This window comes from Prinia subflava, chromosome 1, assembly GCF_021018805.1.
Source record: "Prinia subflava isolate CZ2003 ecotype Zambia chromosome 1, Cam_Psub_1.2, whole genome shotgun sequence".
Taxonomy (NCBI): Eukaryota; Metazoa; Chordata; class Aves; order Passeriformes; family Cisticolidae; genus Prinia; species Prinia subflava.
The window spans coordinates 150,091,280-150,116,578 of NC_086247.1; the positions used below are offsets into that span (position 1 = coordinate 150,091,280).

At 43.0% G+C, this 25,299-nt stretch overlaps 1 protein-coding gene across 3 annotated transcripts in view; it reads right to left on the minus strand.

Moving 5' to 3' along the window:
* The window catches only part of CRHR2 (corticotropin releasing hormone receptor 2), a 135,909-nt gene that overhangs the window by 56,474 nt on the left and 54,136 nt on the right, over positions 1-25,299 (minus strand). For all 3 annotated transcript variants that reach the window (XM_063416791.1, XM_063416800.1, XM_063416811.1), the window contains one exon: positions 5,723-5,808. In XM_063416791.1, the coding sequence (XP_063272861.1) occupies positions 5,723-5,808 (86 nt within the window). The remainder of the gene's footprint in view (positions 1-5,722; positions 5,809-25,299) is intronic.

Genomic DNA, 25,299 nt, shown 5'->3' on the forward strand with positions numbered 1-25,299 from the left:
AATATATTTATTTATTAGTTTTGCCATTAATTTCTTTTCAAGTTAAGCAGATCTTTCCCCACATTGGGATGTTGCCCTCCTTCAGAAGAACAAGGCTCTTAAAAACCAACCACCTACATTTCCTCCCTTGTGATAAAAATATGAAAGTAAAATCCTACAAATGGCATCATTTTTTTTTAAATTTTGGTTGTGTTTCTTTTTTTCATTTTTTCCCCTAACAATTTCCCTTAACATTTTACTCCAGTGAAAGGAATTTGTCAGTGAATGAATGTTTGGCTGAAACTACAACCACCAGCTGTAGTTAATCTGTTCCATTGTTCTGTGAAGACAAGCATCTTCCAGCACTCTGCCAGAGAGCCAGGGAGCTCTCTTGGAATCATTTTTGTGATTAAACCTGCCTGTATCTTCAGCTCACAGAGTAATGTGCTGTTTCTGGACAGAACTCAACCACACAGAGTATTTTTTACATCTATTATAAAATCCCCTAAAAGAAACTTCCCCATCCATGGACTCATTTTCTGAATTGCCTGGAGGTGAAAAGAAAAAAAGCAACAAAAGGAAGGTAGGGAATGCAAATTCCATGCTGTGTTTTATTTATCCTTCAGTCGAGGGGGACACCTGAAGGGAAGGAAAGCTCCCTTGACCTGATGTGCCTACCTGTGCAATGCTGTTTATTCAACAATGCTTTGGCAAACTGCAGGGCTCATTGACTCTCCTGCTTAATTCAGAGCCAGAGGATCACAGAACATCTCAAGGGATCCAAAAGGATCATTGAATCCAACTCACTGCTTCTCGCAGCACTATCAAAACCCAAACCATCTAAGAACTTTTTTCAGAATTGGTCATTTAGTGGGAGGAATCTCCTGGAAGATGACAAACCTTGTGTTTTCCCAGCACGAGGTTCCTGCTCTTTCAGTCTCACCCTCCTTTGGCTCTTTTGACCACTGTTTTAACTTCACTCAAGTTTTAAGAAGGTGTGGTTCAAAATAGAAGAAGATTAATCGGAAAAATAAAATTATCAAGCTCCTGTTGGATGCACTGATGCTGAAGGAAAAACAGGGACAACTTTCATATTTTCTGCTTCTGATGCTAACAAGGTTTCCTGAAGGCAAATTCAAATGTGAGAGAAACAAGAACTGCCTTGGTGCTTTATGGAAAACTAAGCTGACAGGGTGGCAAGATCACTTTCCAGCAGCCTGCATGCAATCTGCATCTCTGCTGGAATGGGAGGCAACACCTCCAGGGCTGCAAAGCACGTGCCCAGAAAATCATGTGTTTGTTCCCCAAAGCTCAGCTCATGTAAAATACTTGCACAGCTCTCTTCTGGCTCGCCCTCTTGGACACCGATACATTTAAAATGTCAACAACCTTCTCCCGTTACCCAATACCCTCCTACTTTCAGGAAAATGCTTCACTTCACTAAAACAAAGATTTAAATTCTGTTCAGGCTTAGGAGGGGGGTTGCTAGATTAGAAATGAGCTAGAGAAGATCATAAAATCCTGGAATGGTTTGGGTCAAAAGGGACTTTCATGATGATTCCTGCCACGGTCAGGAATGCCAGCTACTAGACCAGGTTGCTCAAAGCCCCTGAGCTGGTCCAACCTGACCTGGAACACTTCCAGGGATGGGGAATCCAGGGATGGGGAATCCAGGGATAGGGAATCCAGGGATGGGGAATCCAGAGATAGGGAATCCAGAGATGGGGACTCTAGAGAAGGTTTTACCCCCTGACAGCAGGTCACACCACTGCAATCCCATTCCCTGACATTAGACGTGACAATCACATTACCCCAGGCAGGGCAGAGGTGTCTCCCAGGAGCTTCTAGCAGGTAAACTGAGGAATGACAGCACAATGTCTTTACCTGCACTTACTTTGCACATCTAAGGCATGGTGGGCAGGCTTCAGGCTAATGACAGAGTCATTCTGTCTAGGGTACTTCTCCCCTTGCCTCAGCTAGAATGTGACTGCTTAACCTTCCCTAAACAATTCAGGAGTGATTTGAATCAATAACCACCTAATAGAAGCACTCTTGGGCCATCTGACAAGGATCTTGCCTCCTCTAACAGAACTTACTGACAGGTCCTGCCAGTATTTACAGCTCATGTCTCCCTGGGAGGCTCCACACGCCATCCCCACTCAGTCACTTCCAATTTCCTCCTGGTGCCAGGATGATCTCAGCACCAGCACAGCTTAAGGACACCTCTCCAAAGACTTTCAGAAGCAACTGGGAAGTTTCAGTGTCATCCCAGATGACTCTGACCTCACTGCTTTCCCGTTCTGAGCCAGCTGGGAGCTGCTGAGGCTGATGTGACCGTGCTCCTGTGCAGGATACATTAGTCTGAGCACAGCGTGGTGCTAACTCAGCTGCTCAGCTTGAAGCCACCTCAAAACATCAGCAGAAGCAAATTCACGTACAGCTGCCACAGACCACAACACCAAAGTTCCTGATTTATAGCTCTTTTTGGAGGCTAAGATGTATCTTTTGCTGCCTGAGACGCTCACTTTTCTTCTAAGAAGAGCAGAGATTGGTGTCGGATGCAGTGAAGGCCCTTTCAACACAGGAGCTTGTAGGCTGAGGAGAATCTTTCCATTTGTCACATATCATGCCACCAAAAAGCCAGCTGGATCAAAATTATTTCTATATCTTGCTCCTGTGCCTGGAGGAGGAGCAAACTGTTTGTTCAGAGAGTGAAATTCATGAGGACACCAACACTTGGGTACCCACCCAAGGCAAGGGTCAGAAGTAGTTGTGCACACGCAGGCCCCTTGTGTCCCCTGAGGTGCACTGGGGACACCTGGAATTCCCAGCTGGTCCTGGTGACTGACCTCCATGGCTGCTGCTGAACCACAATTTTTAAGGTTGGAAATGACCTCTAAGATCATTGACTCCAACCATTCCCTCAGCACCACCCTGTTCACCACTACACCCTGTGCCCAGGTGCCTCATCCATAAGTTTTTTGAACACTTGCAGGGATGGTGACTCCACCACTGCCCTGGGCAGTTCCAATCTCTGACCACCCTTTCAGTGAAGAAATTTTCACTAATACCTAATCTAAACTTCCCCTGGCACAGCTTAAGGCCATTCTCTCTCCTCCTGTCTGTTCCTGGGAGCAGAGCCTGACACCCCTGGCTGTGCCCTCCTGTCAGGAGTTGTGCAGAGCCACAAGGTCCCCCTGAGCCTCCTTTTCTTCAGGCTGAGCCCCTTTCCCAGCTCCTTCAGCTGCTCCTGCTGCTCCAGCCCCTTCCCCAGCTCTGTTCCCTCCTCTGGACATGAAGGACACGGGTATTCCAAAGGGGAGTCACCTGCCAGATGCGTTGACTCACTGGGACACTTTAACTACACCACACAACTACATTTAAGGAACTAGAGCTCAGCCAGAGCACTGAATCAGTCCCAGAGCAGAGTTTTATCAGCTACTGCCACAGGTCTTAACCACAAGCAGAGCAATGATGCATTAATAAAACCCAGTGAATGTGTGTTACTGAGCTGATGCCCCCTAAGACTGACCCACAGCTGAAAAAACCCTAAAATTTCTATTGCTACTTTACCAGAGCTCTGTGATAAAGCATGGGATTGATGTTGCAAAGTCCTGTTCCTATCCCCTGTTATCAATCACCAAATTAAAACCATGTGATTCTTTAGCACTCTGCCTGTGAGTGGTCAAGCTTAAAAAGAGTGTTGGGTATTTTTGGATTAAAAATAAACACAAATCACAGGGCATTCCCCCTGGCTGATGTTCAGCATCTGCAAAACTCAATAAATAACAACAGACCCACTTCTGTGCCTGAATCTCACCTTTAATCAAAATGGAGCAAATCTGTGTGGGGATTGTTCCTTTTTTCTATTTTTTTTTTGAGATCACAAAGTATTCATCTGTAACACCGAGCATTATGAGAGATTTCAAAAATATTCACGAATATTAATATTTGCAAAGCTTGTCACAAATCTTTAAAGATCTAATAAATGAGTTTTTAAGCCTCTGTAAGCAAGGGTGGGGGAACATCTGCACTTTCATCTGTTTAAGAAACATGCTATTTAAGGAGTTTTAAGCTATCACCATAGCTGCAAAGTTTTTAAAAGCAAAAACAGAGCGAAGGGAATAATCCTGTGCTCTAGTCACAACACTTCTCCAGCCTTTTCAAATAAAGCCCCTCTGTATTTGCTCGTGCACAGACAGCCACTGTTGGGAGCTGTGCAAACACAGAACGAGTGGTGTTAAAATGCAGCAGCTCACTGCTCCCAGCTCAGGTTTCCTGCACCACCTAAACCACATCACAGACACCCAGTCTCTGCCCAGCTCTGCTCCCTGTTCTCCAAGCCAGCACTGGCTGCTCCACAGCCTCACTTTTAACACATGGTCAGTCTGTCTGTCCCTCCCAGTCCCCCAGCTTGTGCTGGCTGCAGCACTCCTGCAACAACGCACTGAGATGGTTTAGGGACCTGATTCATCCAAAAAAAATGACCCAGCAGCAAGTTAGCTTTTATTTCATTCATTTTAAATGGGAATGAATTGTAAAGAGGGGCTGCACTGGGGTGGTGCCAACTTAGGTTGGCCCAAATTGCCATGGGAGCTTCTCCACCGTGCTAGAACACCTTGCTCGTCCCTCTGGGTGGCAGTCAGGTGCTGGCACAACTTTTCTTAATTCCTGGGAGCCTCCAGGAAAAGGAGGGGGGATTAAATTAGCCAGGGGGTAAGAACAGGTCCTCCTCAGCAGCTGGTGTGTTGTTATTTGCTTTCTGATTCACTGGTGACAACCCACACTGACCAAGCATGTGGATCTTACAGGATGGATGCTGCACCACAGCCTAAACACATCCTGGCTCTTTGGGGGCAGCTTAACTCCAGAGAGTCCCTAAGTACTAAATGTGGGATCTCATCTTCCTCCTCTCTGTCCCAACTACGAGGACAGAATGAATTAAATGAACCCCAAAACAACCCAATCTGAGCTGCTGGGCTCCATTCTGGCTCCTACAGGGAAAAGCCACTTCTGGCAGAGACAACACAAAGGCTTTGTGGGGTTGTGTCCCACCACAGCACTCAACACAGGAGGAAGAGTATGAAGAGCATGAAGACTTAAACTGTGCAAGGGTGAATGTCTACAGTGTCTATGATGTCTCTGAGACATCTGGAAAGAAAAGGGCTTTGCATAATTCCTCACGGAGGAACTCAGCTCCATATGCTAATTTAAATCTGCTAAGTCCTGCATCATGCAAGACTGGTTTTATCCCTTAAAGACATCTGGGTCCTGAGTCTCCTTTTTAAGCATTTTTCTGTTGCTGCCCCTTTACATATTTGCGTTAGGAGAAATGACATTGAGATCTGTAAAGGTCAGCTGTTGATGAGACCTCGGAATGGGCAGATAGAGGGTGGAATCAGCTGGTTGAACTTATTTTTTAGTGCCAAAGAGGCTTTAGGTCTTATTGTTATTATTACTAACATTTACTGTAGCAGCTGTAGGCTCTGAACAAAGCTAGGAAAAATCTGCATAAACACACATCATCAGAGACAGAGTGAGATAAAGCATCCTTTTTAAAAAACCATGTGAGCAGGGGATATGGAGAGAGTGATTTGCCTCAATTCACAGGGAGGTTTTGTTGTAGAGACAGAAATGGAATCTCTCTCAGATGCTCCAAATTAGCATGTTAACCTTAAGTTTAGTTTTGCATTCATTTATGCTGAGAAATGTCATTGAGAAGAATGAAGGGAAAAATACAGACCTTGTCATCCAGAATAGGCTCGCACTGAGAGTAGTTTATCTTGGAAGCCCATGTCCCATTGCCCAGGCACTCTCTGTAGGCATTTCCTGGTACAGACCAAAATAAAAGAGAGATGAACACTCTGTGCTGCACTTGAAACAGCCTGGACATTTCACAGGTTCAAGAAAAGATTGACAGAACAGATTATTTACAAGGCAAATTAACTTATCCCACCTCTGTGAGGACTGGAGCAACCCACTCAGAAGAGGAGAAATAAATAACCAACACATCTACAGATAACGAGTATTTAAAGGTAATTATTAATAGTTTTTTCTTCCAGAATATGAATTCAGAAGACAGCAAAGGCATGAAAACATTGCAACTGAAACCATTCTTGGTGTTTTCCCAACGTGCCAGTTCTTACAGATCATAACTGAAAATCACAAATTACTGAAGCAGAGATTTAATGTCCAAATTCAACGTCACCCTGCAGGGCTCTGGGGACTACACGTAGCAATACTGGGGTAAGAGGGGAGTTCAATTTCTGGCAAGAACTCTCTTCATCCCAAGGAATTCCAGGAGAAAACTGCAGTTTTCCCGTACAAACCTTCCTCCACTCCAGGCACATCCAATCCCAAACCCAAGAGTTGCTTGGTTTTTTTTTCCCATTCTTATTTTGAACTGTTTCTTAGAAACAAGAGAATTAAAATAAAACAGGAAATCCAGAAAGATCCCCAAAGGACAAATACAGGCAACTTCCTGATGGACTCTTCATGATGTTGTTGCTGCCCTTTACCCACTTTCTTTCTGGGCTTTTGCCATGGTCATTTAGTCCAGGAAAATCAAATGGTCCTAAATGTGCTGCTGACACCAGCCTTTGAAAAAGGTAAAGAGACTTTTGAAAAGGTGCTTTTTCTTACAGAGAAGGGAAGTCAACAAATAACAGTCCTTGCAGATGCTCCAGATGACACCGTATCCACAGAAATCACTGAATTTCACATTGCTCTTGTCTATTTGCACTTTTCCACTGTTTCTTTTTGGAGTGATGATGCCAAACAAAACAAAACTATCTGAGTGGGGTTTAGGTGGTAGGATCTGATTTACAACCCAAAAAGCCCTTGTGTTTTTCCCCTCCTTTGGCCAGTGCTGAAGCTCTCTGTGCAGAGTTGTTGCTGATTTTGAGCTTCTGTAGCAAACTCCTGACTCTCCAGATGAGCTGATGCTTAGTCAGATGGTGAGTCCCACTTCCAGGGTACTGCTCATATGAAACCCTAATTTTATTCATTCAAACCCTTGTTTTAGTCATTCTAACTCTTCATTTTCCCTGTTTGTATCCCTCCAGCTGAGCTGTGGACAGCACAAACACAATCCACTCTGTGAGGCACTGGGAATGTACGACCCACATCAGTGCAGCTCTCTGAGCTGTCACAGCACACACCCCACATGGTGAGGGTATGAACGGGAAGGGGGAAAATCAGACCCTGAATTTCTCTCATCCAGCATCTCCTCCACTATCAGTCACTTCTCAGAAACAACAGCAGCATGCAGATCTGGCTTCTGGGACTCTCATTCCAAACTCTAGTTGCATACTAATTTATACCCCACAGTACAGGTTTCTTCCTTCTTTCCTTTCCTTTCCTTTCCTTTCCTTCCTTCCTTCCTTCCTTCCTTCCTTCCTTCCTTCCTTCCTTCCTTCCTTCCTTCCTTCCTTCCTTCCTTCCTTCCTTCCTTCCTTCCTTCCTTCCTTCCTTCCTTCCTTCCTTCCTTCCTTCCTTCCTTCCTTCCTTCCTTCCTTCCTTCCTTCCTTCCTTCCTTCCTTCCTTCCTTCCTTCCTTCCTTCCTTCCTCCCTCCCTCCCTCCCTCCCTCCCTCCCTCCCTTCCTGTTCTTTCTTCTTTCTTTTCTTTCTTTCTTCTCTTTCTCTCTTTCTTTCTCTCTTTCTCTCTTTCTTTCTCTCTCTATCTTTCTCTCTCTCTCTCTCTCTCTCTTTCTCTCTCTTTCTCTCTCTCTCTTTCTTTCTCTCTTTCTCTCTCTCTCTTTCTTTTCTCCCTCCCTCCCTCTCTTCCTTTCTCTGTCTTTCATTCTTTCTCTCTCTCTTTTAATGACATAATGCAACTCTTTTAGCCAGTGCTTTAAAGGAGAATCATCCCATTTGGTGGGTGAGGTAAGAGTCTCACTGGAGGCACCTGGAGGAAGCAGCTCTTGTTCATGTACTGTGTGCAGAAAGACGCTGGATTAAGTTCAGGGTTTTCTTAATAATTGTCAAAAAAACAAAAAAAAACCCCCAAAAAACCAAAAAACAAAACAAAACAAAACAAACCCCAAAAAAAACCCACAAAAAAAACCAAAACAAAACAAAAAAAAAACCAACACCCAACAATCCACAAAAAACAAAACAACACCAAAAAAAACCAAGAAGAAAAAACCAGGAAGAATCATAATGGAGAACTCCTCTGCAGAAACAAACAATGAACACCCAAGAAGAAAAGAAAACTTACATGCCCTTTCTAGGGTAAAAAGAGCTAATAATAATAAAAAATAGGTATTAGCACTGTTTTTTCCTAGTTGAAAAACAATTATGTAAAATTTCATTGTCCTAGACAAATGACATACTGAAGAAAGTATATCAGCATACTATTTCTTCTTATAATTTCCCCTTCCTTCCTGACTTTATACTCAAGAAGGAATACAGCAAATAAAGATTTGGTGGTTGCAACATGTGGTTATTTGTGTGCATTTGCACTTGTATAACACAACTGGACAAGGAGATTTAATGTTCATGCAAATGAATAATGAGCAGTAGATGACTCAGGATGGCCCAGGCAGCACTCAGCCTTTATGCACAGAGCTCTGGACACATCATCCAATATTCACTCCTGTGCCTCAGTCTATGGTCACTTCTCCCACTTTAAAAATGTTGATTTCCTTTTGTTGTAGATTTGCGGCTCTTGGCTTCTTCTGCTTAATCATCAGTCCAGGAGACAGGCAGGGAGGTGAAGGGGAACTGTCTGAACAGAAAGGAATGCCCAGGAGTGCTCAGGGTTTCCAGCTTTCACTGAAGGTATTTCAGCCCCTCCAGGCTACAAATGCATTGTCCTATTTCCCCTAAGGGCTGGCTCAGGGCTGCTGACCACAATTACACTCCACCAGCAAAGCCAAGGACAACAGGCAGAGCCCAGATCCACAACAACAGCAGCAGCACCAACATTTGCAGCTCTCATGGACTCCAAGAGGATGTAAAACTGAAAAACACCCCTGAAAAACTTCATTCCACATCACAAAAAGGGGGCAAAAGAGCATAACAACAGCAAAGTCTTGGCAGGAATACAGCTGGGATACCCAATTTTCCCTGACTCCAGCTCTTGAGAAAGTCCAGCTCAGTCTATTATTTTATAGCTCTTCACAGAATATGTACACTCAAATACCTACAGGAATGTCTCACTTTTATGTATTTATATGCACATGCTCACACACCCACGCTATGTGGAGCCTGAACTTTATTCCCAGTGGAGTAGAACCATTTAAGAGCAAGTGAGAAGTTCAAGGTGGAGAGCAAAAGTTTCTTGAATGCAGAAGAAAATCAGTGTTGCATTTATCAAAAAAACAGACTGTGATAATCACAACTCTGTCTGTTTTCAGGGCAAACAGGACTTTTAAGAAACTCTGGTGTATTTGTTGTTTCAATAAAAAGCAGCTGATCAACCTAGATTTGAGCCCATACATTGATAATAATGGGAAATGATTTTCATCTGACATGGAAGAACATGAGAGAAACTCACAGACTTTTATTTATTTGTTTTGAAGGACTCCACAAACTCTGGTGCTTGATAAAGGGGGAGACATCCAAACTCAGTTTCCAGTTTTCCCATAACTCTCTTCAGCATTCCTGCAACTCAGCACCAGCATTACCAGATTAATTCTGGGAAAATTTGCATGGAATGAGAGCAGTTTTTCACAAATCAGCTCAAGGACCCTTATCCCAAACAGAAATGTGTCTTTTAGTCATCTGAAGTCATGTAAAATGAATTCCACCCCGATTTATTACACTGTATTAACAACACTACTAGAAAATCTTCTAAAGAGCCCTCAGTGCACGTCTAAACAGAAAATGGAGAAGAAACATCCGATATTTGTCATCCCAACTGTGATTTGTCTGCTCCTTGGAATCCACTGATATATTTTTGCTGTGAGGGTGACATAACACTGGCACAGGTCTTCCAGGGAGGTTGTGGAGTCTCCCTTTTTGCAGATACTTCAAAACTTTTTAAGACATGTTCCTGGGCAACTGGCTGCAGGTGCCCTGCAGGGGGGTTGGACCAGATCTCAGCTACCCTGTGGTTCTGTGATCAACTGCACAAAATCATCTTCTGGAACAGCTTTAAAACACAGCTCAGGTACAATGTTCTACATCAGTTTAGGAGGCAAAACCCAGCCCTTAATTTAATTTCTAACTGCAGATGATGTTGCATTTCCGAATGGGGTATGTAAAGCCAAGTGTTTAATGAGTGTATTTTTGCATTTTTCTTTTTTAATTGACCCCATTGAAGAACACAAAGCCTTTCAGGCAGTGGTAACTCAATATGTATGGATTGGCCTGGTGGCAGGCTTGTGTTTAGTCAGTAGAAGTCCATTAAAAGCACGACACAAACAGGAGCTCTGGGTAAAGGTAAGGGGATGTCATTCTCAGCAGGAAGTTCATCACTTCCTTCCAGTCATCAGTGAGTGAAAAACAATTCCAGACACTGAATGCAGGCACTGCACAATGGATCTTGCCCCTGACAACTGGAACTAAGCTGCTTTTGAAAGAGATTTGACTTGTCTTGCCATGTTTCATGTAGATGACTTTTTGACAAGGTTTACGTTTCCAGTTATCATTAAAATGGAAATCTGACTTCTCTGGCTATTTATGCCTTTCCTCTCCTGGATTCTACAGAGTGGCCATGGAATCTTGAGACAAGTCCATCAGCTGCTGGAGTGAAGGGAATAAACAGAAAAATGAATAAATAAATAGGACAGCCTGTTAAGCCCTGAGCTGAGGGTATGTGACTGCTTTGACAGCTTGCTGATCCTGTCAGCTGAGCTGAAATGAAGGGTCCATCAATCAGAAAACCAGAATCCCCACAGAGCACACTCCCCAGAACACACAAGGGTTTGGGAAGTGGGGTTAGGAGTGCTTCTGGCAGAGACTCAGACATGCACTCCTTGCAAGAGCACAGTGGGTCACATCATCCACCTGCCTAATCACAGGACTTGTTCAGTCCAGATTAAAAAGTGGAAGCCCCAAGAATTTTCAGTAATTATTTTGCAAAACTATTACAGACAGTCTGGTAAATCTCTCCCCTGTTATTCTTTTTTGTTGTTATCCTCTATCTATATTTTTTCCTCACTTTTTAAGACAACTATTGAACTGGTTTTGCCCCTATACTGCCCTCCGACCTAGCTGAGCCATTTGCCATCCTTTTCAGGGTGGGTTAGTTCTGCACATTTGCCACAGGCGGAGTTCAACCTTGTAATTTTAGAATATCAACTCACAACCAGCCTTGTCCACATCTCACCAATCCCTTCCTACTCTGGTTTCAGGGCACAGCACAGCAGCCCATGGTGCGCCCAGCATGAAAGTGTTTATGCCAAAATTTCCAATGGAAAGCAAGCCCAAGTAAGTGAGGTTTTTCCCTTAGATATAAACTAAAATGGTTTCTATGATATACTGATCTGTAAAATCAGGAGAGACAGTGGAGAAAACCTGTTTTGTTTCAGTGCCATGATTAAAGCTGGATGACGTCTTCTGAGCTGAATAAATGGATTTTGAAATACACAGTTTTGGGGCAGCAAAAATCACTTGAGAGCTTTGGTAAATGTAAATTGTACCCAGGTTTTACCTCCTGAAGACAACTTTTAGATACATTGAAAGAACACAGGAGTAAAATAACCCAAAATATCCCAGTGCTGAATGTTGTAGCCCAGGAGTTGGTCACAACATGGAGTTCAACTCTGGTCTCTTCCAGTGTTGGATTTCATGAGGAATTCAAACTCAGCTTAAAGGATTCCTTTACTACAGGGGGTTCTAAACACTGGGACATTGCAAGATTCTCCCAGTGTCTCCTCCAAATAATTTTTATTCATTTAATGTTCAAAATAAGACATTTTACTTGGTATTAGGCAAAAACAATTTCTCTTGGGTACTTATCCACCATGATCCCCAGTAAATCTACAGGAACTGCATGACACAAATTCCTGAGAGTGGATGCCCAGATTTCATAGGAGTCAGATCAAATGAGACAGAAAAAAACCTGTGTTGCATAAGGCACACATCTCTTCATGTATAGACTATTCTTAGCCCCTTTTCAAAGCCTCAGAAAAACAGCAAGCTTCTAAAAATAGGGGCTGAGTCATGGGGCTATAAATTATTTATTCATGTACCACCCTCCCTCTTTGGTGCTTTATTTTTTTGATTGTTGCAGTGATAAGCTTGAGCCAGGTAGGACTCACAAAGCATCAGGACAATTTCTTACTATTTCTAGAAATCCTAAGTGACAGCAGCAGAACTGTGCCATCCAGGAGACTGGAAAAACACAAAAAGAATCTCTCTCCACATATTTTATTTGTGAATGAGGGATATTCTGACAAAAATAAGGAGAGGCAAGAACGGTTATCCAACAGATGCTTATTGCTTTGTACATCAGCCAACATCAACCTGAAAGCCAAGAGGTTTTCTCTGGATGTCACAGTTGTTTTTGGGTTTTTTGGGTTTTTTTTGAATTTGTACAGAACTATAATGCAGTTATAGGAGAGTCTTAGAAGGCAGATAAATCATAATTTAAGAAAGAAATGTTTCCCTAGAAAAATATTTCTAACCCCAGCTCTGTCTGGCTCAGCTTGATGTCCTCAGGCTTCCAAGCCTATTAGGAACTTTGATGAGTTTGCTGTTGTTTTCCTTTGCCAAGAAATCCTAAAAAAGGTTTACAAGAAGCTCGAGCAGCCTAATTATGCTCACTTGCTGCATTGATTTCTTGTCTGCTGGAGAGCTCAAGTGATTCACCCAGGTCACAGAACAGGTCAAAAGCAAAGGCAGGAACAGAACCTCTCAGAAGTTTAGAAGTGCTCCAGGCTCCTTCAGAATTGAGAAAAACATTTCTCTGGGTTTCTAGCCCAAGGCACCCTACGAAGATTGAGGGCACTAGAGGTGCTAAGTTCTGTTTGTACAGAGAATCACAGAATATTCTGGGTTGGAAAAGTCTTTAAAATGATCCAGTTCCAGCCCCTGCCATGGGTAGGGACACCTTCCACTAGACCAGGTGGCTCCAAGCCCTGTCCAACCTGGCCTTGAACTCTCCTTGCCCCAAGCTGAGGCTTCTGGCAGCAAGCAGTGACATTAGAAAGATCCCACAGACTGAATTGTGCAGAACTATCAGAAAAGTGGCTCTTTTCAACCTTGTTCAATGAAATACCTGCTAATGTAAAACTTCTCACAAAAAACCCCACGCATTCTGTTTGACTTTCTGATCCCCACGTGGTCCACCTCAGGGAACACAATTTCTTGTAGTATTTTTCATTCCTCATACCTCCAGGGTTAGCAAAACCTGTTCCATAAAATACAACTCTTTTATAGTAAATACTCTGTTTCTGCACAGCTTCATTTTGAATTGTACCAGAATTGATGTGTGGGCAGTGGCAGGCAACTCCCAAACTTGCCTTTGCTCAAGACATTCACCAGAAGGATGATTTGGGAATCATCTTAGAAGCTGCCTTCCTCATCCCAAATTGCTTATAGCTCCTCTAATAACCCTTCTATTAACAACCGAATAATTAAAATTTATTATTCAATTATCTAATTATTATCCCTATAGAACATTAATTTCCTCAAGAAATTATTTCATGGCTTGTGATTGAGGAAACTCTTTGTTCTGAAATGTCAGGGCTGGGCTGTTACAGAAACAGCTGAGGGAAGACCCAGAAGACAGGGAGAGAAAACCCAGTGAGGAGGCTCAGCAGCACTTGACAAATGCTTGGTTAATCCTGCCTGCAGCCTCCCAAGGCTTCCTGCAGTCTGCAGGTAAATCCCTGAGACAGCACATCCTCAGGTGTGAGCACTCACAGAATCCAAAGGTTTCCAGCTCAGACCTCCAAGTATCCTTATGAAGAAAAAGAGGGATATTACAAAGCACTATTCCTCAGGTTATCATTTCCTTTCACCTGGTTCTCAGCACAAGAAAAAAAAAATAAACAGAGGAAAAAAAAAAGCTCAACAAAATATAAAATTCAAACCAAACCCCCAACCCAAACTTCTAGCTGAACAGAAACCAGAAATTGTATGACTCCTCAAAAACCTGTTGCAAAATAAATTTCTGGCATTCATGCTGAGCTGATTTCCACACCCAGTTACTCAAATTAATCTCTCCTGAAAGGACAGGCATAACACACAAAATAAGATGCACAGATATCACTTGTACTTCAGCAAGTCACTGACACTTGGATTGCTGGAAATTACAAGAACACCCAGGAGAGTCTGTCTCCATACTTGTCTTATTCTTATATTGCTCTCTACAGATGAGCTCAAGATGAAGACATTTAAACTCTGATGTCCTGATGCAGATGCTCATGTGTGAGTGAAGGTTACAATGTCCCTGCTGCCAGAGACACATCCAGCCTCTCACCTCTCATGTCCAAGGTATCTACTCAATCCAGGCCATCAAATCGTAATAAATTCCCAAATTTAAGCTAATGAATTGATCCCAAGATTGCAGCCAGCACAGTCGAGACAGATTCAGCTGATCCATGGCCATTCAGTTTATGGAGCTGAGTTGTTTTTCCATTGACTCCACACTGACAACAGGAGGGATTTAATCAGCTACAGCAAATAGAAACATCATCACTCCTAAATTTAGGTGCTTGGAGTAAACAAAACACTGGTCTGGATGGGCCTGTCATTTGATGTGGAACAATCACTTTATGTTTATTTTAAAGACTTCCCTCATTTGACTCTGGGTAATGCAATTGTTTTAAGGAACAGGCTATCATCCAACTCGTGTTTGTATGGATCATGCACAAATTACTAGGAAAGATTCCCCAGCCCAGAACACTTCCACCTACACGGAGAGGGAACTTCCACCTACACAGCCACTTCAAAAACACACGAGGGAGAAAGGTGTGGTCTAAGAAAATGTTCTTCCTGCTGGTTAGTCCAATGGGTCATTAATTCTCCCTTAGTTGTGTGGTGGCAGTGAATTCCTGCAGAGCAGCAGGAGGAGGAAAGCATCACCCAGAGCTGCAGCACGATTTGTTTCTGAGCCTGACACACCAGGAGAGCACAGAGCCATGAAACTCCCTCCCTAAGCCCCTTCTGGAAGGCTGGCAGGGCACAGGCTGGTAATGATGTCTGATCTTTATGGTAATTGCTTCTTAGCTGAAATTCAAAATTCAATTAGTCACCTGGCATAATTACTGAATGCACAGAGAGATGGCAATGCTAATGAGAGGTGTAACTGTACTTTATTACCTGTAGTAAAGCACTGTGGAATTGAGAGGCACTAAGATCTGATTAACACTGGAGGGAGAGGGAGAGGAAAGGAGCTGGAGGCTGGAGTTTAGGGCAGATGACTCCAAAAGACAATTTGCACAACCTCTTGAAAGAAAGGAGTGTGTGCAGCCTCCCTCTACTTTAGTTTTTGCCTCTGCAAAATGGGAATGTGGGAAGCAATACTGTTCTCTCAGAGCCTTCACTGCCTGGAATTTATTCAGGAATTTATGAGTTGCAGCCACAAAAGCAAAGCACAGCAGTTGTAGAAAAGGCTTGTGATGGAGCAGAGATTCAGTGTTCACTGTAATAATTCTGACCAGCTCTCATAACTCTGCAAAAATAATGGGAAAGGTGGCTGAGAAAAGGAGGGATGAGAGCAGGTTCCAAAATGCACCCATTCATGTGATATTTGCCTGGTAAGGTTCAAATAACTTTTGACAAGGAATTCACATGAAACCTCTGATCCAGCAGCAGAGGCTGTGAGAGGAAAGCAGCACACAGGAGAGACAGAAAATAACAACAGCCCAGGAAGGTGAGAGAAAATATCACACACAACAGAGGGAACGAGCTGGGTTAAAAGGCCAGGAGGATCTGCAAAACCTGATTATTATCCCTGAGTCAGCACTGGCAGTTTGCCTACACCACAGGAATGCCCGTCAGGGACCACACCAGTTGCTTGCCTTATGGGGATTTTCTTTGTTAATTGTGGTGGGTTTTTTTGGTTTTTTAAAATTTTTTTTAAAATTTTTTTTTAATTGTTGTTGTTGGGGTTTTTTTGTGTTTTTTTTTTTTTTCTTTTTGGTATGTGTTTTGTTATTTTGTTTGGGTTTTTTTCCCCATTTCAAACCATTGTCCAGCTCATACATCCAGCATTTTATAAGAATCCTCGCCTTTTAGAAAATCTCAGCCCTACAGGATGATTCAGACAGGTCCTGTCACACTTGCACGTCCTGGGACACCACATCCGCTGCTGTCAGCTGGTGCCGTGTGTGGTTGCCAGGAAGCTCAGTGTCTTTCCCCAAACCTAAATATTCATCAGGAGAAGGCAGGCAAGAAACAGACTGTCTGCAAGACAGAAAAAGCCTGCAAACATCAGACGGGTGACCATTTGCCAAAGCAGCCCCTGGCAGCTTTCATAGCTAAGCCTAATATAGGCACATAAAAAAATCCAGATGTTTCTTGGCAGATATGAGCCCGTTTTGCTGAACCACATTTCCCCTTCTAATAATGTGAGTTTAAAAAGGGGATGAGAATGGGCAAGGTCTCCCAATTTCTGAGAAGTGAACCTAGGGTGTCTGAATAGAACCCCTTCCCTAACCATGCAATTTTACAGGATGACCAAAATATCCAGCAACATCAAGAGGCTGAATTTTGACTGTGGAGATTGTAGATGTGGAGGTTATAAATAGCTTCTTTAGGCCCATCACAGAGTTTGAGATGAGAAAGCAAAGTCCCTGCAGATACAGGGAAAGATGGTAATTCCAAGTCTCAAAAACCTTTTACAGACACTAATAGTGCTACATTTTCTGTGGGCTGTCCTTCCACACAAATTCCTTTTCCTATTGGGCGCGATGAATAAGGTTTAAAAACAGCTCTTGCACGGAGAAAAGCAACACCCAGCTCAGATCTTCTTTCTTACACAGCCACAATGAGAAACAGGAAACTTTCATTAAAGAAATTACAATAAGGAGCACTGGGCTTTTGAGCTCTAATTTTACCTCCCTCTCAGTTTTTCTCTTCCCATCCTTGAAAATGGTGCCAAAAGTTTATTGAATTAATCACCCAGCACAGCACTGCTACGGGGAACTCAGTAGATGCTTTATCTGGTAAGAAGGGCAGCAGGAAATAACTGAGTTTGTAGATAAGCAGTTGCAAGGCTGATGATGCACCTACTTGGATTTAAAAGTTCATCAACTGCTTAACCCCCCAGGCTTCTCTTTCCATACTTTATATTGCTGCTTTCAGTGCTGCATTTCTACACTTTCCCAAAATACAGCGTGGAATATGAATCATATGCCAGTCCTTCCCTCCAGGACAGCACGTATTGAAACTTTTAAGTGAGATCAGAAACCTGAGAGAAATAATATTTCATAGAATGTTTGCTAGTGCTGTACAGACACCAGGAAATTTGGTTTGCAAGTGATATCAAAAAGGAAGTGAAGAAGTACGAGATTAATTTGGAGTGGGAAGTGTGGAGGACCATACTGTTCCATAAGGGTTGTTTTCATGCTCACAGTGCCTTATCAACCAGAAAAGGCAGATCAGAGATACATCTCTGGCTCTCTGAGAGTGTGATGGGACTGTCTGCACTGCTCCTGGGTCTCTGTTTCAGCCCAGCTTCCCAAGACATCTCCCAGCCCACACACAAATGATCCTCCACAAGAGATTCCCCCATGTACAAGGAGCTGAGTGATCACTAGTTGGCCAGGAAGACCTGGAATAATCTTTTGCAGAAGGCAGCTGGAAAAGAGGCAAAGAGGCTGTTCCCCTGCCATAACCTGATGAATACAATGCATGTCTCATCTGGAAAGCCTGCTGTTATGTGGGAAGGTGCTTTCTTATCACCTGGTAATTATTGTCCCTTTGGGGGTTTGAAATGGCATGGGAGGGAGAAAGGGAATTTTCAAATCTCTTCTAATTTTATAGCACATAAAACACTATCAGCACATGCTGTGACAGTCTAAGAAAAGCATTTCACCAGCTTCATTTCTTGGCTAAACTCCCTGATGAATCTTAAGATCCTGAGCATATTTCAAGCAGGAATGATAAGTGGGCCATCTCTGAGCCATCCCATGTGGTTTTGGGTTCACTGCAGCCTGGCAAACGTGGTGTGGCAGCTCCAACATCATCACACACATCTTTTAAAGCCCCACCTATCAGTGATCTCAGTGCCGTCTGTACCACTCAAACAGCTCTGGGAACTGCAGGAAACAGGGGTATTAATGCTCCATGCAGTTCCATGATGATAGTAAGGATGTGGATGGAAAGAATAAATCATCTCACATTGGCACTGAACACTGCGCACCTTGCACAGCTCTACATTAATCCCAGGCTTGTCATACAAATCTCCTCACAACACAAAAAAAGGACAGAACAGCTCTGCCCCCCCATTATTCTAGACCCCTTTCAGAGCACTAAAATGACACCTGTTACTGTTTCAACTCAGCTCAGTGTTTTCCTCAACATTCTTTCTGTATACTTCACTTTTTTCCTTTTTCTACAAAGCTGATACGAAGATCCTCTCTTCAAAGCCAGATGTGAAGCTCCCAAACCTCAAATTTGCTGGTTTAACCAGCCACAGATTTATGTATCACCTCCCTGAGACATTGTCCTGACATAAACACTGGCTCCAGCGATCTGGAAGCAGCACAATAAATTTGGTCAGGACTGAAATTAAACAATAAAAGAGGGAAGCAGGGCAATCTTCTCATGCCAACACCAAACCTAAAGAAATGCTGCATCCAGCAAGGACATAAGCCAAGAACTGGAGGTGGAGAAAATGTTCCAGGTGTTCCAACAAGGATAAAAGAGTTGGTGATGCTTCAGCACTTCCCAGATTTAGTTTGATACAGGTAACTGCAAGGACTAGAAGGGGGGATGCTGCAGAATTCAGCTTCATTCAGAGCTGAATTTCCTTGCTCCTTAAATACCTGCTGGTTCCTTGTCATGCTGACTTGGAAGATGGGCACTAAGATTGGTTGTTTACAGTGACAATGCAGGAGAAGTTTTAGAAACTAGATGGAAAAAAAATCTCTTAAAAAAGATTTACCATCTCCTTTCAACAAAGAGAGTAATTAAATCAGGTAAAATATGTTTGGAAGTGCTCATTCACCTCAGAGAATGTTTAGTGCTCATCAGTCACTTCCACTTAGCTGAGACTTTGCCATTTAGACATTTACTGACTTTGGTAACAGATTTTCTCAGGTCTTCTCTTTTGACAAGAAAAACTACTGTAAACTCATACATTACATCTCTTACACTGAGGCAGATTTATCCCCAGTGCCATTTCCCTTTCAACTACAAAACGAGCTCCCCAAGAGCAAATTGAGTGAGCAATATTTAACCACTGGGTAGTCAAGTGAGGACTGCTTAATTGATATTCTCCTTGGTACCAAACCATAAAACCTTAAATCCCAAGCTTGCCATAAACAACTGCGGTGTAGAATACAAAAAAAAAAAATCCCAAAAACAAAAACCAAAAAAACCAACCGAACAAAAAAACTCCCTACAAACAACAGGGGGGAAAAAAAGATGTCTGAATGGGCAGATGAACTGCTTTGGACTTCAAAGAATTCAGAGTGCATGAACAAGCGCCTGAAATTTATAACACTTTTCAAATTGATTCAGCTTTAGGCTTCTTCTGGCAAGTAATAACGAGCTACTGCTGACTTGAATATCAAATGTGGGGAAGGTGATATGGTGATACTAGAGTTGTTTTCTTTGACAGAGAAATTAAAAGGTAACTTCATTATTTTTTTAAAGGTAGAGTGAAATACTGATTGCATCTGAAGAGCAGTGAATTATGTTTTATGGCAATAAAACCCTCCAGTGCACATCATGAATGGGGTACAGAAAAGCTACATAATATTTTTGAAAAATATGCAAGCTTGACAGTTTAGATCTACTTTTAATTTAATGTGAACATGAAAAAATCTGCAGTGCAACATAAAACCTCTGCACAAATGAGCATCCAAATCCTCAAGCCTCCTCTCTAGGAAAAATAAGCAATTACTTAACAGTTCCAGTGGAAATGCTCATTTTGGAGCAGTGCCTCAAGGGATAAAGTAAGTGCTGTTCTATTAAGTTCTGTTTGTTCCCTTTCTTACCCTATGAATTTTATTTTAAAACACTGCAGTAGGGAGACCCAGTCTGTGTCCAACTGCTCTGTCACCTCCCATTCCCAGAGCAAAGCCAAATGGCAAAGGCTCTATGGAATACCTGCAGTTTTTCCTTCAGGAATGCATTTGCCACTCCTGAAGGAATGAAATTCCAGAGGTGGGTCAGACCTTATCGCTAGACAGGATGGGAGAGGAATACAGAAAAGGGGGAAAAAAGCTTTTTAGAAAGTAACAAAATGTGATACAAAGGTCCATAGTGCTACATTCTAATTATCTGTTCACAAAATACACCTAAATAATTCTGTAAGCTTCCTGTTTTGCTTATATTGCAATGGTGCCTCTCCAAGCCCATCCAAGGAGCCCATCCGTCCTCAAGATGAGATAAAAGGTTTTCCTCACTTGTTTTTAATCACAGAAACAGTTCAGATGTGGAAACCTCTGGGATTATTGCTCAAGATGGAAATGTTCAGGGGGTGATTTGGTCCCTTACCTTTCTTTGTTCACCAGAAGTGGATTTGAGAAGGTTTTGAGGGGTCATCACTCAGAGGCAGCTCAAGTTCAGTGAGATAAAGCCCACCTCATATGGACAAAACTCCCTTTATTTTGGATCTTCAGGTTCAGTGCTCCAGTTTTCTAGCACTAGGCTTAGAAGAATTCTACAGTAATAAAATCTAAATGAAACTGTCCATTCTTTCAGTATGGATTGGTGTGGCAGGGTCACCCAGAGATGCACACAGAAAGCCACAGCCTGAAGAGAAGTTAATACATCCTGAGTCTGGACTTTGAACCCTCTATGATTTTAGCAGGTGTGGCGATGGATTAATAACCACAAAAGAACATTGTGAGTCTTAGGAATTAGAGTCTTTCTACTGGAGTGGCATCTGGAGGTTTTGTACAGCACTGCCTTCCCTTCCAGCAGCAGAAGCCTCAGGCAGAGACCCAGACCCTCATGGTGCTGTGACTGAAAACAGCACCTTTCCAAAATTCCTAATTCCTAAATTCCAAAATAAGAACAAGAAACTGGAGGCTGGGTGCAGGATCCGAGCCAGGCAGTGAGGAGACTTCAAACTGCCCAACAAAAAACCCAGTCACAGATCACAGCCCAAAGGAGTGATGGCCACAACAAGTCCAGCAAGGACAGCTTTTACTTAAAGCTCCTGACTCTCATATAAAGCAGGGCAGTGAAGGTGGTGAAGGGTTTGAAGGGGAAACCACGTGAGGAGAGGTTGAGGGCACTTGGCTTGTTCAGCTGGAGGAGACTGAGGGGAGACCTCATTGTGGTCTCATGAGAGGCAGTGGAGAGGCAGACATCGATCTCCTCTCTCTGGTGATGAGCCCTGAGGGAATGGCTTGTGTCAGGGGGGTCAGGCTGAAGATCAGGAAAGGTTCTTCCCCCACAGGGTGCTGGGCACTGCCCAGACTCCCCAGGGAATGGGCACAGCCCCGAGGCTGCCAGAGCTCCAGCAGGATTTAGACAATGCTCTCAGGGATGCACAGGGTGGGATTGTTGGGATGTCTGTGCAGGGCCAGGAGCTGGACTGGATGATCCTTGTGAGTCCCTTGCAGCTCAGGATATTCTCTGACTCTGTAAATCCCATCTATAACAAAAATAGAGATTCCCCATCCCTGGGAGTGTTTCAGGCCAGACTGGAGAGGGCTCTGAGTAACCTGGTCTAGCAGAAGGTGTCCCTGCCCATTGCAGAGGGGGTTGGAACTGGATGAGCTTTAAAGTCTCTTCCAACCTAAACCATTCTCTGATTCTCAGATTATGGAGTTCACAGAGGAACCTTCATTTCCCCTGCTGTGCCTTATAAAGAGAGATTTCCCACAAAACAGTTTCCAATTGAAATGTGAGTGAGTAAAAGACGACTTTACTGTCACGCAGCTACAACATCCTGGAGTAGTTCCCAATAATGGCTTTTAAAATTAAATGATTACCAAGATTTTTTTTTCCTTCTCAGCTATCTGATCTTAATTATATCATGTGAAATGAGATCATTTGATGCACCACCCTCACACTCTTTTCCTCTTAAAATAGAATCTAAATCTTTCTATAGATAGAAGATTCTTTAAGTAATTACACATGAAGTGTTTAGAATAAAATGTCTCTTCCTTTCCTGTGCACAAGGATTTATCTTTGGATTAATCAATAGAAGCAGGTTAGCAGATTATTCTAATGACAGCGCAAAGATAATTAAAATTTGTTCTTGTTATTTTTGAAACACAAAAGAGATGCAATACACCGCATGTAACAGTTTCCTCTGGTCATCATCTGTGAAATGCAGTTAATCACTGTAATTAGCTGTTATATGATTGCACATCACAAATATGTCAGAAAGAAACATTTAACTTCAGAGAAGTACTTAGGACTTAGTTCAGTGTGAGAGAAGAATACAGCTCATCATCTCTTTAAACAGATTTAAAGTGCAAAATGCATATACCAATGACTCCAAGGGCCTCTATTACCCCTGTACTGAAATAATTTATGAAAACCACTCACAGGACACTTCAGACTGCAGGAAATGCTGCTTGATTACAAGCTGGTTAACAAACTCTCCTTTACATCTATTTTCTCCTTTTATTACCACTTTCTTTCCACTTAGACTTTTTTCCATCCTGGAACAGTGTTGTTTATGACCTGTTGAAGCGACTGCTCTCAGAACTGAAGCACTGAGTTACAAAAAATGGATTTTTTGGAGGGTTTGGGGAGCCAGAGAGTTGCAGTTTAACAGACAACCTTCCTTGTGATAACTGAGAGAGAATTTGATTCACAAATGCTGCTGAAATGGCAGAAATCGAAGTTCCTGAAGTTGAATAGAGAGCATTTAGTGAAGGAAAGCTTGGAGGTGTCACAGTAGAGCTCCTCAACAATCAGCTGGTGGCACCAGACTGGAAACTGAGATCTCAGCTCTGGAGCCACGTTAGAGAAGGCAGAAGCACACTCATCACTGTGGGATTTTAGGGACCATGCCAAACAGGATATCCCATGTCAAATGACATCAGAAACTTCAGGGAAGTTTAAAAATGTTTGTAGGTCATGACGATACCACAGATCAGTGCCTTTATTTTAGTGAAAAATGACTGATTTTGATAGTCTTTGAAGTGAGACAACTGAGTTGGAAATTCACATAAAAAGAGCATCATTTTGTCTGGTGTCTCTGTTTTGGGAAAGGATATCTGCTCAGGCAGTGAGAATTTCTTCATGACTCCACTGAGAGATAAAAATGTCTCTGAGTCAGCACTCTGAATCCTGACTGTGTTCTGAGACTGAAAACCAGGGAGTGCATTTAGCTATAAATCACAGGCTGGTTTAAAACATTTCCACCCGGTGTAAAATACAGTCAGAGATGAGATTGAATAAATTTTCCAATTCTAAATTCCATTCAAATGCCTGAGTTTGCCCTTCTGAAAGCCTCTCCCTAGGACAGCAGCCTGTGCTCAGCTCTCATAACTGCATTCCCAAGCTGGAAGAATTTTGAAAAAATATATCAGGATGAATTTTCCTGCATTTATTTGATATCCCCCTGGGGTGGGATGACCCTGGCTGACTGCTAGGTGCCCACCAGACCTCTTGTTCTCCACCTCTCCTCACCAGGATAGGGGGATAAAGTAAGATGGAAAACTTATAGCATGAGAAAAAGTCAGTTTCGTGAGTAATTAACAATTTAGTTAATTAATTTGGCTCTGTCAAATGTGAGGACAGCCCCTGACCACCTTTTTTCAGAATAACCACTTCTGCATTCCTCTGCTACCAAACCTTTGCCATGTTAACCCAGAACAGCTCTTCTCTTTCCCCTCTGGCCTCCAGTAGTTGCCTCAGGAAAATATTTTCCAGAGTTTGTTTACAGCTTATTAAAAAAAAAAAAAAAAATCTGGTCCTTAAGCCCCATAGCAGTGCCAGCAAAATGAAGCTAATTTTACTATCAATAATCAATAATCTTGTCCACACAGAAAGATGCAAACAGGAAGTACTGATTTAATGGTTGGACTTGATGATCTTAGAGGTCTTCTTCAACCTTAATTATTCTATTATTTTATGAAGAAAACAGTGCAACAAGCAGTGCCACAGCAACAAGCCACAGTGTTGCAACAAGCCAGAATAATCTTTTGCCTGATCATGGAAAAAAAAAGGATGAAATCAAGTTTTCTGTGAATCATTTATTTGCTTGTATTCATGAAATTCATCTGAGCATTCAGGAGTCTACTACTACTGCAGCTGAAATATACCTTTTAAAAAAGAAATCTTTGTGGATGTATTAGCACTTCTAAAAGAACACAGAAATGTCTGGAGATTCTTTCCCTGTCAATGACCTGATGGCCTTATTTAACTCTTTTATGCAAAGTTTCTCCTGCCAAGCTTCCTGCCAGAGCTTTGTGTCAAAGGCAGGTTTGTGTGAACTGTTATTACACAGCACCACTCCTTCATTACAAAATTACATGTATTCTGTGCAGCAAAATTGCATAATCTGTGTAATTAGCTCATCTCAGTGACTGCTGGCAGCGAAAGCAGCTGTGAAGGTTGGGCAGAGGGGAGAACTAATGACACCCATTGAGGAGCAAGGATTGCACCTGTAAAAGTGCCTGGCTGCAGCCCTGTGCCATCGCAGAGCACAGCCGAGAGAACACCGACTGGGGCACTCCAAAAATGCTGATTTATGGAGCTGCAGCACACCAGAGCTCATTAGGCTCATTCACAGGTGGGTGTGTGAGAGCTGCGGTGAGCAGAGACAGAAATAGCTCCAGAGTCAGCCTGTCAGACTCACTGGGTGTCCTAATCCCTCTCCTCCTTCCTTCTCCCTCTCCTTCTCCCTCTCCTTCTCCCTCTCCTTCTCCCTCTCCTTCTCCCTCTCCTCTCCCTCTCCTCTCCCTCTCCTCTCCCTCTCCTCTCCCTCTCCTCTCCCTCTCCTCTCCCTCTCCTCTCCCTCTCCTCTCCCTCTCCTCTCCCTCTCCTCTCCCTCTCCTCTCCCTCTCCTCTCCCTCTCCTCTCCCTCTCCTCTCCCTCTCCTCTCCCTCTCCTCTCCCTCTCCTCTCCCTCTCCTCTCCCTCTCCTCTCCCTCTCCTCTCCCTCTCCTCTCCTCTCCTCTCCTCTCCTCGAATCTCCTCGAATCTCCTCGAATCTCCTCGAATCTCCTCGAATCTCCTCGAATCTCCTCTCCTCGAATCTCCTCATTTGTTTTCCTCTTCTTATCCCGACAGTCACTTTGTTTCTCCTTCTGCTACTTGTTAAGTACAGACCCCGATTCTG